Source organism: Homarus americanus, unplaced genomic scaffold, assembly GCF_018991925.1.
Source record: "Homarus americanus isolate GMGI-L3 unplaced genomic scaffold, GMGI_Hamer_2.0 scaffold36734, whole genome shotgun sequence".
NCBI classification, from domain to species: domain Eukaryota; kingdom Metazoa; phylum Arthropoda; class Malacostraca; order Decapoda; family Nephropidae; genus Homarus; species Homarus americanus.
Window position 1 is genome coordinate 5,494,493 of NW_024733126.1, and position 15,046 is coordinate 5,509,538.

General features: G+C 42.7%; 1 protein-coding gene across 1 annotated transcript in view; it reads left to right on the forward strand.

Moving 5' to 3' along the window:
- Positions 1–658: 658 nt before the first annotated feature.
- LOC121869278 (repetitive proline-rich cell wall protein 1-like) overlaps positions 659–15,046 on the forward strand; it is a 40,057-nt gene continuing 25,669 nt past the window's right edge. The window contains exon 1 of the mRNA XM_042370524.1: positions 659–802. Coding sequence (XP_042226458.1) covers positions 659–802 — 144 coding nt within the window. The remainder of the gene's footprint in view (positions 803–15,046) is intronic.

Consider the following 15,046-nt stretch of genomic DNA (forward strand, 5'->3'; position numbering starts at 1 on the left):
GGAATGTTAGGACTCTTCTGGATAAGGACACAAATGAGCGTCTTGAAAGAAGAACTGCCCTTATGGCAAAAGAGCTGGCTAGGTTTAACATCAACATAGCACCCATTAGTGAGTCTCGGCTCCCAGACGAGGGCAAACTCACAGAACGGGGGTCTGGCTATACCTTCTTCTGGAAGGGTAAGCCTGCCGTAGAGAGAAACTGCATTTATGGAGTTGGCTTTGCCATCCGCCAACGCATCCTACACAGGCTAACTGAAATGCCTATTGGGATCAACAAGCGCCTCATGACGCCCCGAGTACCGCTGAATCACTTACGTCATGCCTTTTTCATCAGTGCATATGCCCCAACACTGGATGCAGAGGATGGCATCAAGGAGGCTTTTTAGGCGGACCTTGATAGAGTGCTAACCTCTATTCCCAGAGAAGACAAGGTTGTGCTCCTTGGTGATTTTAATGCCAGAGTTGGCGGAGATGCTGACATTTGACAGGAACCCAAGGGAGAAATGGTCTAGTCAAGTGTAATCCCAACGGCTCACTCCTCCTCAGCAAATGTACTGCACACAACCTCATTATCACCAAGACCTTGTTAAAGCAGGCCGACAAGTTCAAGGGTTTGAGGCAACATCCACGATCCAAACACTGCCATCTAATTGACCACATGCATTCTCAGAAAAAAGAGATTGCAGAGATGTCTTCATCACCCGTGCCATGCGTGGCTCAGATCACTGCTACACTGATCATCGAGTCAGACCCAAGTTCTCACTTCACGACGCCCCAAACCGGCGAAGGCAGCAAGCTTCTAGTAAAGGTTTTAACACTAAGCGTCTGAAGGATCCAACGGTAGCACATGCTTTCAGAGAGCAGCTCAAACATGGGCTGTTAAACAACCCGACAACAAACATCCCAATTCTCAGTACCGAAAGGGATATTCTCAACACTGTCATGACAAAAACCTGCAGAGAGACCCTCGATCAGATAGAGAGAATACACCAGGACTGGTTTGATAAAAATGACCCGGCACTCGATGCACTCATCAATGATAAACATGCTGCTTTAACTGACTGGCAGAACAACCGTCAGTCTGGGATCAAAGCTGATATCTTCCGCAAGAAGAAAGCTGTGGCCCAGCGGGAATTTCACAATCTCAAGAATGACTGGTTTAAAAATAAAGCATGTGAAACACAAAAATTTGCAGATCAGCACAACAGGCGCGAATTTTTCAATTCCTCCAAAACATTATATGGGCCAATCACTCTTGGCACAGCCCCCATCCGCTCATCAGAGGGTAACTCCATGATTAAAGACAAAGACGGTCTCCTTCAGCTCTGGAAAGACCACTACCATTCACTGCTCAACCGAAACACTGATGTGGATGACCTGTTTAACCAGCAGGTCCCTCAGCATCCAAAGTTGACCCACCTCAGCTATCCTCCATCCCTGGAGGAGGTAGCTACTGCCATCAAACAGATAAAAAATAAGAAAGCATCAGGGCCTGATGGAATCCCCAGCCGAGGTGTATAAAGAAGGAGGACCTCTGCTTACCAGCCGTCTCCACTCTCTCCTAGAGAATATACGGGAAAAGGAGGAAATCCCCCAAGCTCTTAAAGACGCCTCCATCGTCAATATTTATAAGAACAAGGGAGACCGGTCAGACTGGCAACTATCACGGGATCTCGCTGCTGTCCGTTGCTGGCAAGATTATTGTTCTCCTAAACAGACTTCTTCCTGAGGCGGACAACTTCCTCCCAGAATCTCAATATGGTTTTAGACCATCACGTGGCACCACTGACATGATCTTTGCTGCCCGTCAGATACAGCAAAAGTGCAGAGAACAGCGTCGTGACCTGCATATGACTTTCATCGACCTAATCAAGGCCTTTGACTCGGTCAAAAGGGCAGCCCTCTGGTGAACCCTCAGCCGTTTTGGCTGCCCCCCAAAATTCATCGTCAGTGTGAGGCAACTCCATGATGGCATGAACGGCAGTGTCCTGCACAATGGCACCCAGTCTGAATTCTTTTCCAGTCAAGCGGGAGTTAAACAATGGTGTGTACTGGCACCAACTCTCTTTTCCATTCTCTTGGCTGCCTTCCTTACTCGTGCCAGTGCCAACTTAGCCGGCGGGGTGAACATCGTTTACCAGACGAAGGGTCTTTTCAACATAAGGCGACTCCAGGCATCCAGGCAAGAACAATGGTGTTGGCAGCTTCCAATACTGAACTTCAGTTCAGTAATGGAAGTAACGTTCAGTAACGCGACCTACAGGAGATCCTGAACACCTATTCAGATGCGTATGCACACTTCGGCCTTGAGGTTAGTGTGCGTAAGACTCAGATTCTCTTTTAATCTGCTCCTGATTCAAAACACCTCATCCATCCACCCATCTTGATGGCACTACCCTCTCTAATGTCACCCACTTTCGGTAACTCGTCTCCCACCTGTCCACCACCGTGGACATCGATGAAGAGATTCAGCATCGGATCAGATGTGTATCTCAAACCCTTGGCATACTCCGAAACAGTGACATCAGCTGTAGGGAGCTGAAATTATCTACAAAGTTACACGTACATCGATCAGTGGTCCTCCCCACCTTACTATATGGCAGCGAGACATGGGTCACATAAAGGAGGCATCTCAAGGCACTTGAAAACTTTCACCAACGTAGTCTACGTTCCATCCTCCGAGTTCGCTGGGAAGATAAGAGAACAAATGCCAGTATTTTTGCTGACAACGACTGTAGGAGCAACGAGGCTACCATTATCCATGGACAACTACCCTGGACTGACCATGTTAACCGCCAAAGCAGCTACTTTATAGTCACCTAACGAATAGTAAACGTAATGCCGGTGGGCAACTGAAAAGGTATAAGGATAGTCTTAAGACAAACCTGAAAAGTGCCAAATCGACCCTCTCACCTGGGAGACGATTACTCCACATCGTAACGCTTGGAGGAGCACCACACAAGAAGGCGTCAATACTTTCGAGTTACCCCGACTGCAAACCGAGGAAGACCAGCGCCAACGCCTGAAAGACGCTGCCACCGCCTATCCTGCTCTCGATGTTGCCCTCCCCATGTACATCATCTATGGGTGATCCTCCAGGTTCCGTATCGGCCTCTTTACTCACCTCAAAACTCACCAATGAAGGTGACATCCCTAATAACTCATATTATTGTACTAGCAGAAACGCCGCCCTCCGGGCGGCTCATTCGCTAGGCCACGGCAGGACGCCACCCTCCGGGAGGCTCCACATTATCTCACTGTTCAGTCCCCAAAACTTCTTCTTCCATCAATAGTTCATTAACGGTGTATGTAAGTTCCACCATGTTTTTCACTACAACGGTACAGCAAAGTATATTTTTTTAGCATTAAACTGTTGTTATTTTATTGTCTAATCATCACTAAATATAACACCACCCATCATCACTACATATAACATCATCCATTATCACTACATATAACACCATCCATCATCCCTACATATAACACCATCCATCATCACTACATATAACACCATCCATCATCACTATATATAACATCCACCCATCATCACTACATATAACAATATCCATCGTCACTACATATAACATCATCCATCATCACTACATATAACACCATCCATCATCACTACATATAACACCATCCATCATCACTACATACAACACCATCCATCGTCACTACATATAACATCATCCATCATCACTACATATAACACCACCCATCATCACTATATATAACATCCACCCATCATCACTACATATAACACCATCCATCATCACTACATATAACATCATCCATCATCACCACATATAACACCATCAATCATCACTACATATAACACCATCCATCATCACTATATATAACATCCACCCATCATCACTACATATAACAACATCCATCGTCACTACATATAACATCATCCATCATCACTACATATAACACCACCCATCATCACTACATATAACATCATCCATCATCACTACATATAACATCATCCATCATCACTACATATAACACCACCCATCATCACTACATATAACTTCATCCATTATCACTACATATAACACCATCCATCATCACTACATATAACACCACCCATCATCACTACATATAACACCATCCATCATCACTACATATAACACCATCCATCATCACTACATATAACACCATCCATCATCACTACATATAACACCATCCATCATCACTACAGATCGGTAAAGTAGTTTCAGAGATTCTCGTGCGGACACACAAACAAACAGACAGACTTCTTTGTTTTATATAGACAGATTATAGCTGGGTGATTATAGTAGTGCGTCGGTTCATGTAATATCAAGATCTATCGTGGACTTGATGTGTCTCACCAGTTGCCGCTGATAGATTACAAAGACAGAAGTTGATAAATATGTTTTATATACCGCTGTCCCCCAAACTGAAACAGACAACTGTCCACTGACCCACCGCACAGCCTGAACGTGTCTCCTTGAGTAGTTAAACAACAGGAACACTTTGGTAAAAATAAATAATAACAACCGAAACTGTTTTCTGTTTGTTCCACCTCAACTCAAACTCAACTTAACCATAACCCCCCCACTTTTATCTAGCAGTCAACCTCTAAAAGTAGACGTTTGTTAACATACAGATATAATGGGGTACTGCGTATAACATTCAAGCTATAGAATAATTCTAGACCTTAACTCCAGCTGTTCAACTTCCTGGTGTTGTAACCACTTTCTTCCTTAGAAAGCACGTCTGGTAAGGTGCCATGTTGATGGTGTCGTGGTTGGTGCTATTCATTACACACTGCACAAACCGAAGACCATAACGCCACCGGGCGCTTTTATTATCGCGCCATCATCTACTCCTCGCCCGGTGCACCTCTCACTACACGAGGTTGATGCCTTTACCTGGTCGCTATAGTTTGGGTGACTGCTCATTCGCTAGTGTGGGACGAGCTGTGTGCACTGCTCTTTTACTTTAATTTTATCCTCTTCGCCACTGAGGCTCTTTAGCCGCTTAGGCGGTCGGCCACGTCTCTGCTACGCACTGTTGGCTCCTGATATATCAGAACCTGCTCCAGTGTTGGTTAAATCTAGCCTTGATTGAGCTCGCACTCGTTGCCGTCACAACACTGGCAGATTGTTCCAAGAGTTCACAATTCTCACTCCAAAAAACTTTGCCCTCACAGTTTTCTGAGCCCCCGTGTCTGCGACTCGTGTGTAGGAGTCAGACCACCGCACTAAAATGTGTAAATTCTTATTGAAATAATTGATCCAATCTTTTTTATTAAACATGGGGCGTGAAACACTTCTGTACATTTCCGGCGCCGGGAGAGATTTAGCTGGTGGTGGACGATGAGATGTCACTTGGGTCTTATATGCTTTGGCTATATATTACAATATTTGTTTGTTGTATCTCGTACATAAGGAGCTTTTACTGCGCCTTTGAATTGAAAAATAAGCGCCTTTGTATTTGTTACATCATATTTCTTTTATGTAATACAAATTCACATGTAAAACATATTATTGATATGCCTGTAAAATATATTTAACTTTCTGTGCTGTCATAATGATCATGGGCATAAATTTCATATGTACTAAAACTGACATTCTTCTCTGAGAACTTCAATTATATGCCATCTTCACCTGGAGAGAGAGAGAGAGAGAGAGAGAGAGAGAGAGAGAGAGAGAGGAATCATTTGTTTGTTCATATATTTTTTACCGTTACATTCAGAACGGAATGTTAGAGTAAATGTGTATAACATCCTCAGGTAAGGGACATTATAACCAAGAATACTCACGGGTGTGTAGTTCAGGATCCCAACACTGCCGGTGCTGCATTATTTCATTTAGTTCCATACTGACTCGCTCGGAAGGAGACAAGGACTTTTTAGGTGATTGTATAGTACATGTGAAGGATCTCCCTATGCTTATACCACTACAACGGATCAAACATACAGTAGGCCTGCACCATTATAATATGGACACAACTTATGCCTCCAATATGTCATCTCGTTACACGTAGAACTACACCACTACCTCCGATTTAACACAGGCCTACCCTCCCTGCACGAGTGACGTAACCTGGCAAATCACGGTGCCAGAAACACAAATACATACATATATATATATATATATATATATATATATATATATATATATATATATATATATATATATATATATATATATATATATATATATATTAGCACATGACCATACACGTCCCTCTGTTACCAGCACCAGCTGCCGCACCTCATGTGGGGATTTCTCTGTTATGTAGACAACTTGCGATTTCGTGGGCTATCTTCTCGGTTTTTGTCTGTGGACTTTTTATTGTCTTCTTTTCTGTGTCTGTTTGCCTGTGTCTGTCCTTGTGTAGGCTTGTCTCTGTCTGTCTGTTAAGGCCTGTCTATGTCTGTAAAGGCCTGTGTGTATGTCTGTCTGTAAAGGCTTGTCTCTGTCTGTCTGTAAAGGTTTGTAGTTTTCTATCTGTATAGGCCTATATATATTTATAGGTGTAAGCCTGTGTCTATCTGTCTGTATATTTATCTCTCGTTATCTCACTCCCATGCCTCTTCTTGGAATTTCCTTTTATGTTAGAGTACAGGTATATACTATTTAACGAAGAACTATATCGTTTAGTCTATTGTCAGTGCTGTTTGAATTTTATCGTTCGTGTGTGTGTGTGTGTGTGTGTGTGTGTGTGTGTTACCATGCAAGCGAAGCCAATTAGGAACATATTTTCGTGACCTTTTGAAAAGTTGATCGTGATAATTGACAGGACAGACACAGGTAAACTTGGACACAGGTAAACTTGGGTCACACGTTGCTGAAGGTTTTATTAGTGAAGGATACAGGAAGAGGTGGCGTAGTGGTCGAGGTTATTGGTAGGTCTCATTTTGTCTTGTCATGTTGCTAGTTAATGGTTTGGTGTTCTTGTCATGTTTTAGTTAATGGGTTATTGTTCTTGTCATGTTGTTTTAGTAAATGGTTTTTGTTCTTGTCATGTTGTTAGTTAATGGTTTGGTGTTCTTGTCATGTTGTTAGTTAATGGTTTATTGTTCTCGTCGTGTTGTTTTAGTTAATGGTTTATTGTTCTTGTCATGTTGTTTTCGTAAATGGTTTTTGTTCTTGTCATGTTGTTAGTTAATGGTTTATTGTTCTCGTCGTGTTGTTTTAGTTAATGGTTTATTGTTCTTGTTATGTTATTTTAGTAAATGGTTTTTGTTCTTGTCATGTTGTTAGTTAATGGGTTATTGTTCTTGTCATGTTTTAGTTAATGGTTTATTGTTCTTGTCATATTGTTTTAGTTAATGGGTTATTGTTCTTGTCATGTTGTGTAATTTTAGTAAATGGGTTTTGTTCTTGTCATGTTGTTAGTTAATGGTTTGTTGTTCTTGTTATGTTTTAGTTAATGGTTTATTGTTCTTGTCATGTTGTTTTAGTTTATGGTGTTTGTTCTTGCCATGTTTTAGTTAATGGTTTATTGTTCTTGTTAAGTTGTTTTAGTTAATGGTTTTTGTTCTTATGTTGTTTTAGTTAATTGTTTATTGTTCTTGTTATGTTTTAGTTAATAGTTTATTGTTCTTGTCATATTTTAGTTAATGGTTTATTGTTCTTGTTATGTTTTAGTTTGTGGTTTATTGTTCTTGTCAATTTGTTTTAGTTAATGCTTTATTATAATTACTTGTTACATCCCTACAAATGTCAGATGCGACTAGGGGAATCCCAATGTGTCTGTGTAATGTATAACGTACGTTTTTGTTACGTTAATCTGTTGAACTTGTTGTATACAGCATGTTCTTGTATATTGTATTATTTGTTGGGTGTGTGAAGTTGGCTTGAAATAGTTTTAGGTGTGTATTGAGTTTGTATATTTTTTTATAACTTGTTGTATTTGTCTTGTTGTGAATTCGTGAATGTTAATTTCTCTAACTGTGATGATGTTATTTCCCAACAATGCTTGACAGGAGAGTTGAAGAGGGAGCAAAAGCAGAGAGAACCGGGAGAGTGAGCTGGAGGTCTCCCTATATGTCTCCCTGTGTGCCACTTGAGTGAATGGATATTTGTCAATGCAGATTTTCTCCATAAATCTACTTTGTATATATTAATAGAAACAAATTGCACCAAGTCAAGAAAGAACATGAGTTTGTGGTGGATATCTTTCGTCTTACAGCACTGGTTCCCGTGAATCTTTGACAGCAAGCTAGGGTAAGAGGGGGAGAGGGATTTTCCTTCCCTCTTCGTTCCTCTTTCTCCTCCCTATCCTCCTCTTTTCTCTCCCCCCATCCCTTCCCTCCTAACTCTTTCTCCTTCACCCACCCTATCATAGTAGTAGGCAGCTATCAAACAGGGAGGTACTACCGCCTGGGAAGATATTGGAAGCATAATGTGTTGTCTAATGGTAGACCCTGCTGTCATATGGCATCACAAAAATTATGACCAGGTTATTATTATTATTATTAGTAGTAGTAGTAGTAGTAGTAGTATAATTATAGTATATTTTTATTTAATATTTTTCTATTTTTTAAATTATTATTATTGTTATTATTATTATTTCGCCCCCAGGCCCTGATGTGGGTCATTGGCCTGTGCCCTGGTGTGCTAGTCCCGTAAAAAAAAAAAAAAAAATCCATCCTTCCATTCCTCCTCTTTCCTTCCTTGCTTCTACCTACCTCTCCTTCTCCTTTATTCATTTACCTTCCCATTTCTCCCTTCTCCTCTTCCCCACCTACACCTTCTTCCCTCCCCTCTTCTCTTCCCCACCTCCCCCTTCCTTCCCTCTCCTTTCCCCCCTTCCTTCCTTCTCCCTTTCCCCCATCCTTCCTTCCTTCTCCCTTTCCCCCATCCTTCCGTCCTTCCTTCGTGAGGATGTTTGGGACCAGATACAGGACGCTGGTGTTGGATCCGAGGCGGGGTGGCGTGAAGACTTACCTCCGTTAACAAAACTATTCACCAGATTCGTTGCCCCCCAGACCTGAACACACGCCTGAACACACCTGTCTAGAATGCGTATAAGAGGAGTGTCCATCTCTGATCTAGATTGGGCGTGAATAGAGGGTGTTTCCACGCATGTATTGTACATTAAAGAGACATTTCCATTATCTAATTTGCGCATGCGTATGAGTCATTCTCGTCTCTTGAAGTGTGGACAGAAGCACCACATGGCAAGACACGTTCAATGACCGCCTATTTCAGCTTTGGTATACTGTATATGTATCGTGTGTCAAGAAATTCTGTTTTATTATAGTCTTTCACAAAGGTTATATATTTCAGGAGTATATTTCATCCTGTGTTCATTGACTGAATACTGTAGAATGTGTTTTGGGCAGCTTGTATGTGAGGGATATTTATCCAATTACGTTTTAATGCACTTATTAACCATTCTTGGAGTTGAGTCAGCGTAGTGCCCACCTCTACTGATATGACTGAAAGATGATTTATTATTGATTATGACTTACAGTTTCTTTAGCTGGTGGTGGTAATGGTGGAAGTTTAGTACACAACAGGTCTACGGTATCTTGTCTTCTGGGACTGTCTCGTTCTTTCTGGTGCTGTATTGTTTAAATTTGGAGCACATGAAACTTACACACCCCAGCTTATTTCATGTGACGATTAAACATCCTAGCGTGACCGGAAGGGGTAGATTAGGTTAGATTAGGTTGGGTTAGTGTTGGTTAAAGTTGTGTTAACGTTATATTAGGTTAGGTTAGATTAGGTTAGATTCGGGTATAAAATTATCAGGTAAATTAGTTGGTCAACGAATTTCTAGGTGATTCAATACCCACTCTTCCTGACACAACATGACCACTGTTTCACCTCCACTCCTCTACAACATCATCAATTACCTTAATTCATTAACTTAAAACTTCAACAAAATAGTAGAATGTAAGTGTTACTGGGACCGAGTTATTACTGCAACACCCGGTTATATACACACAAATGTTGAGGTTCACGGCCCCAAGTGAGACACGCCGCCGCTAAAAGACCTGATTTAAATTTTTATATTGTCGTCGTCCTGTTGTAAATATTGTTAATGTGACTCAGCCTTTCTGGGGACCGAAAACAACGAGAAGATTGTGTTTTAATGTTTTCTCTTCAAGCTCTGGAGATTATCATTAAATGTGATAAGTGGCGCTGATGACACCAATATTAGCTTGAAAATATTTGGTTTAGATATAATGTGCGGATGTATGTATGTATGTATGTATGTGTGTGTGTGTGTGTGTGTAATAATAATAATGATAGTAATGATAATAATAATGATAGTAATAACAATAATAATGATACTACTACTACTACTACTAATAATAATAATAATAATAATAATAATTAACGGTTTATTGAAAGAGCATCGCAGCCAGAAGGCTGAAAATATATAGTTACTTAATTGGGGAATGGATCACTTGATTGATAAGTAATATACAAGTAACATAAGTGATACAAATATGATATATAATAACAAAAGGGGAGGGGGGGGGTGAAGGTCATCCAACAGGGAATTTCAACATAGTGACAGTGCAAAAGTAAGATTGGTTGGGAGTGGACACACTAGATAACTACGATTTGTTGATCAGTTTTACAGTGGTTGGGAATGGGCTGTCTTATAGCGATCGGTACGTGCTCGTTTGGGCGTGGGACCTAGGGTGAAAGTAGGAGACGGTGTCGAGGATGGTGCAGAAGCTTCTCCCCAAATTTACACGCCCTCTTTCGCACTTTTTCTAGGTGTTTCTTTTGTGTGAAATTCATGGAGGAAGACCTGGCAGGGGAAGCATAGGTGAGCTTGGGAAGTATGAATGTTGAGTAAGCACCGAGGAGCTTGGGCGAGGGAACTCCGAGGGACTTGAGACTGCGGAGGAGATGAACACGAAAACTTGACTATTTGACAACTTCACTGACGTGTGTTTTCCAATTTAGTTTGTTATCTATAGTGACGCTGAGGAGCTTGATGGAGTCCACATCCTGGAATGTGTTGGGGCCCAAAGTAATGGAGGGAGGTAAGACAAGGTCGGGGGAGAGGTTGATGTGCATGGTCTTGGGATGGTTGATGGTGACACGGTTGTTGGTGGCTCAATTTTGGAGACTGTTCAATATATTCTAGCGGGCGCTATAGTAGAGAGCCGAGTTGTTGACACTGATCTTAATGGTGGAGTCGTCGACATATTTCCAGCGAGCGGGAGTTTCTCTCAAAGCATCATTGATAAGGATAAGATAGCAGGGCAGTCCCATCTTGGTGCTTTGGGGGACTCCACAGATGAGTGAATGAAAGGTGGAGACAGCCCCTCGGAAGCGTACAGCTTGGTGTCGATCACTGAGAAGTGTGTAAGCTATGGTATAAGACTTCTTCGAAACCCGAGGTCGATAGCTTTGCTGATGATTAAATTGTGGTCGACTAGGTCGAATGCCTTGGTGAATTTAATGAAGGCAATAGCCACAGACGTCTTTCATTTTTCCAGATGGCGATATATGTAGTCGAGTAAGCTGACAAGACAGTGAGTGGTGGAGGAAGTTTTCATATTGCCATATTGCTGTGGATCTATGGCGCCTGCAGTATCAGCATAGGCCCAGTCAAAATTGAAACGTTTGTAGATTAAGCTGCGTATTGGAGTGATGGTAATGGGTGTAACTCATTTAAAGAGTATGGGCTCTTCGACTGAAGAAAGCATTGGTGATGGAGCAGAGGGGTTTAGCTCATTCCGGGAAAACTCCTCCTCGAGTTTCATTGATAAATCACTGGGGGTGGTGGGGTGCATCATCTTCAGTTTGTCCAGACGTCTTACTGCTTCAAGTTCTTCCACTATGTCAGTGAGAGTGGAGGCTGTTTGGTAAGCAGAGAGACTGGTTGTGTCAAGCCGGGGGAGCGTCTGGTATATAGTCGCGAAATGGTTGTTAGATTGCTCAGCTGCGTCATCATTTGTGGGATGGCTACGGAAGGGAAGAGGGGTGTGTTTTATTGATTAATCCACAGACTTTTTTAAGCTTACCATGCCGCTGACTAATGTTGGTCTGCTTCAGGTTTTGCAACGCTTATTTCACGGATGATTTGGTTGCGAAGGGTCATTGAGATAAAAGGCTCTGTTTCGCTGTTGCCTAAGTCATTTGATTTCAAGTATGAAATGGTGGTGAGTTTCCGTGGTGAAGTTTATGTAATTTGTCCATTTGGTGTCTACGTCATCCGCTTTAAGTACTTCAGTGCAGGGATGGTGAACTATCCACTGCCCGAAGAGACGCATTGTAAAGTCCATAATCGGCCTACAGATCTTGATGTAAGGGCTCTGCACCTGGCTGGTAGTGGCAGCTGGAGACAAGAACACTGGTAGGTGTGGTTGAGGTTCTTGGTACTGGTTCGCTAAGTCAATTAAAATAAGGTCAGTGTTTTTTTTACCCGGCGCAGGGAAGTTAACAGCTTGTGATAGCAGCAGCTGTTCCTCTACGAGGTATATCAGTGGTGTCAGTTTCGTTGAAATCCCTGCATAGTACTAGTTTGGCACATGGGTACTTAACTCTGAGGTTGTAATGAGGTGTTTTGTAAGAATATCGCTGGTGGGTGAGCGAGGCGGGTGGTATACCACACGGCATAGGATAGAGGTAGTGTGGCGAGGGTGGGCACGTGGCGCAACATGTACCCATAATGCAATCACATCAACTAGGAATAAAGCATTCAGGCGTGACGGACGTAGTTCATCCTGACAGAAGACGGTAACACCCCCTTCACGTCCCTGTGTACGAAGGTGGTGAAAGAGTTGATATCCCTCAATGTAGCAAGTTTCAGGAACAATTTGTCGTGCCTCAAATGGCAACGATGTTGAAAGCAACTGGTCTAATTGTGGTGGAGAACTCGTTAAATGTGTTGGCGAGGGAAGTGACGTTGGAGAGCAGTAAGGGTGGGAGAGGGGAATTGTACCATAATCGATTAACTTCAGTGTATTGGTACAGTCTGTAAGGAGGTTTCTCTGGTTTTCTACTGGAGGTGATGGTCCTGATGGGCTTCTGTTTATGACGTCCGTGTCTACGGCTATGAGCAAGGATTATGCTCAGTGATTTTGGCAGCGCAATAACACTGCTGCAGAATATCCGTTCCCTCGCTTTAAACTGTACAGGGTGCGCCTAGAGTACTTCACTGTTGTTGTGGATGGACGGAAATGTTTGTCCGCGGTGGCCTTTAACTCAATGGCGGCACTTTCAGGGTCACCAACAAAATTTCCCTGGTGTAGTAAACCGGTCGATATCCGTCAATATTTGTCTAGTCCTAAACACCGCGGCAGCCTTGTCTCTGGCACTTTGAGGGTCACGGACACAGTACCCACAGGCTAGGGCTACACTGTTCACTGGTGATTTGTTGTGAATCATGCTTGTTTTTCCTTTGGGATACACCAATGGATCACTGTTTGATAACCAATCTTTATACTGATCACTTGAATGTATTTGCTGATAAAATTCAGTGTAGTGAGGTTGGGAAGGTGATGGGGGAAAGGTGGGGGGGGGGGCAGGGCCAAACAGACTGGTCAGGCTACCAGGAGTCGCCAAGGATATGTCTTGATTCTATGAGCTCTGAGACGTGTGAGTTTGCTAAGACCTTATATATCAGCTTTACACTGTACACACACACACACATCAAATAAAAACTTCAAACTAGAAGGTCATATACGATCCTGACCCTTCACCAGTTTCATCAACAAGTGCATTTATGGTTACGGGAATTTTCTATTGACGGAATGAATGAAATCGGCAGCGCCGTGTTCGTAGAGTATTAATGCGCACAGGGTCACGTGCTATCGCAAAGTCAAAGGTGAAGGTCGTTTATGGCCACTCGGTCAGGTGTGTAAATATTGACGTACAAGTGAAGGGGTTGAGACGACCTTCATCATTCTTACATGAAGGTGGAAGGTCAGATTTAACTTGGGTCTTCATAATCGTTAAGGTGTGTGTGTGTGTGTGTGTGTGTGTGTGTGTGTGTGTGTGTGTAGGTGTAATGGTCATCATGCTAGCCTCGCAAGCGATTGTACTCGGGTTCGATCTGCGGGTAGGGTGAAACGATGGGTCAAGTTTCTTGACGCCATTTGTCTCTGTCTACTGAGCAGTAATTGGGTACCTGCATGTTAATCAAGTTTCGGATTATGTTCCGGGGTAATAGTTAGCCAAATGTAGTTGGCGAGCTCTCCGGTCTTATCGGACTATTCCTTGACACTGGATCATGCAGCTCGTTAACTCAGGGTGAGGTTATTGTGTTGGCGACAGCTTCTACACCTTAAAACAAATTCACGGCTAGGTGACCCTAGGGCCGGCCATCCTCTCACACGAGAGGCAACCATTATAATATTATATACGTGTGTGTTTGAAAATTTGTGCGTGAAATATGGTGTAAGTGATGAATTGTGTATAAGTAGTGTTTGTGACTAATGACAGCTGTTTGTGAGTTATGTATACTTGACAAGTGTTTGTGAGTGATGTATGCACGATGACAGGTGTTTGTGAGGGATATATACATGACAGGTGTTTTTGAGTGATGTATGCATGATGATAGGTGTTTGGTAACGATGTATACTTGATGACAGGTGTTTGTGAGGGATGTATACATGATGACAGGTGTTTGTGTGTGATGTATACTTAATGACAGGTGTTTGTGAGTGATGTATACTTAGTGACAGGTGTTTGTGAGGGATGTATACATGATGACAGGTGTTTGTGAGTGATGTATACTTGATGACAGGTGTTTGTGAGCGAAATATAAATAAGGACAGCTATTTATTAAGTGTGAGTGAAATACGACAGGTGTTTGCGTGGTGTAAGAGAGAGAGAGAGAGAGATCCACGTAACACCCTCTTCCCTGTTACGTGACTGTCTGTATATTTCTCTCACGAGAGCGGCGGAGTGTTTGTCGACGAGCCCCTTGTCCTAAGAAACAAACTTCTTTAAAGATAATGCGTCCTTCTTACTTCCGACATGACCTCCGGCGAGGTGACGAGGAGTCGTGGGTGTGGCGAGGGGTTGTGGGGGTTGGCGAGGGTCGGGGGGTGGCGAGGGTCGGGAAGGTGGGGTGGGGAGGAGTC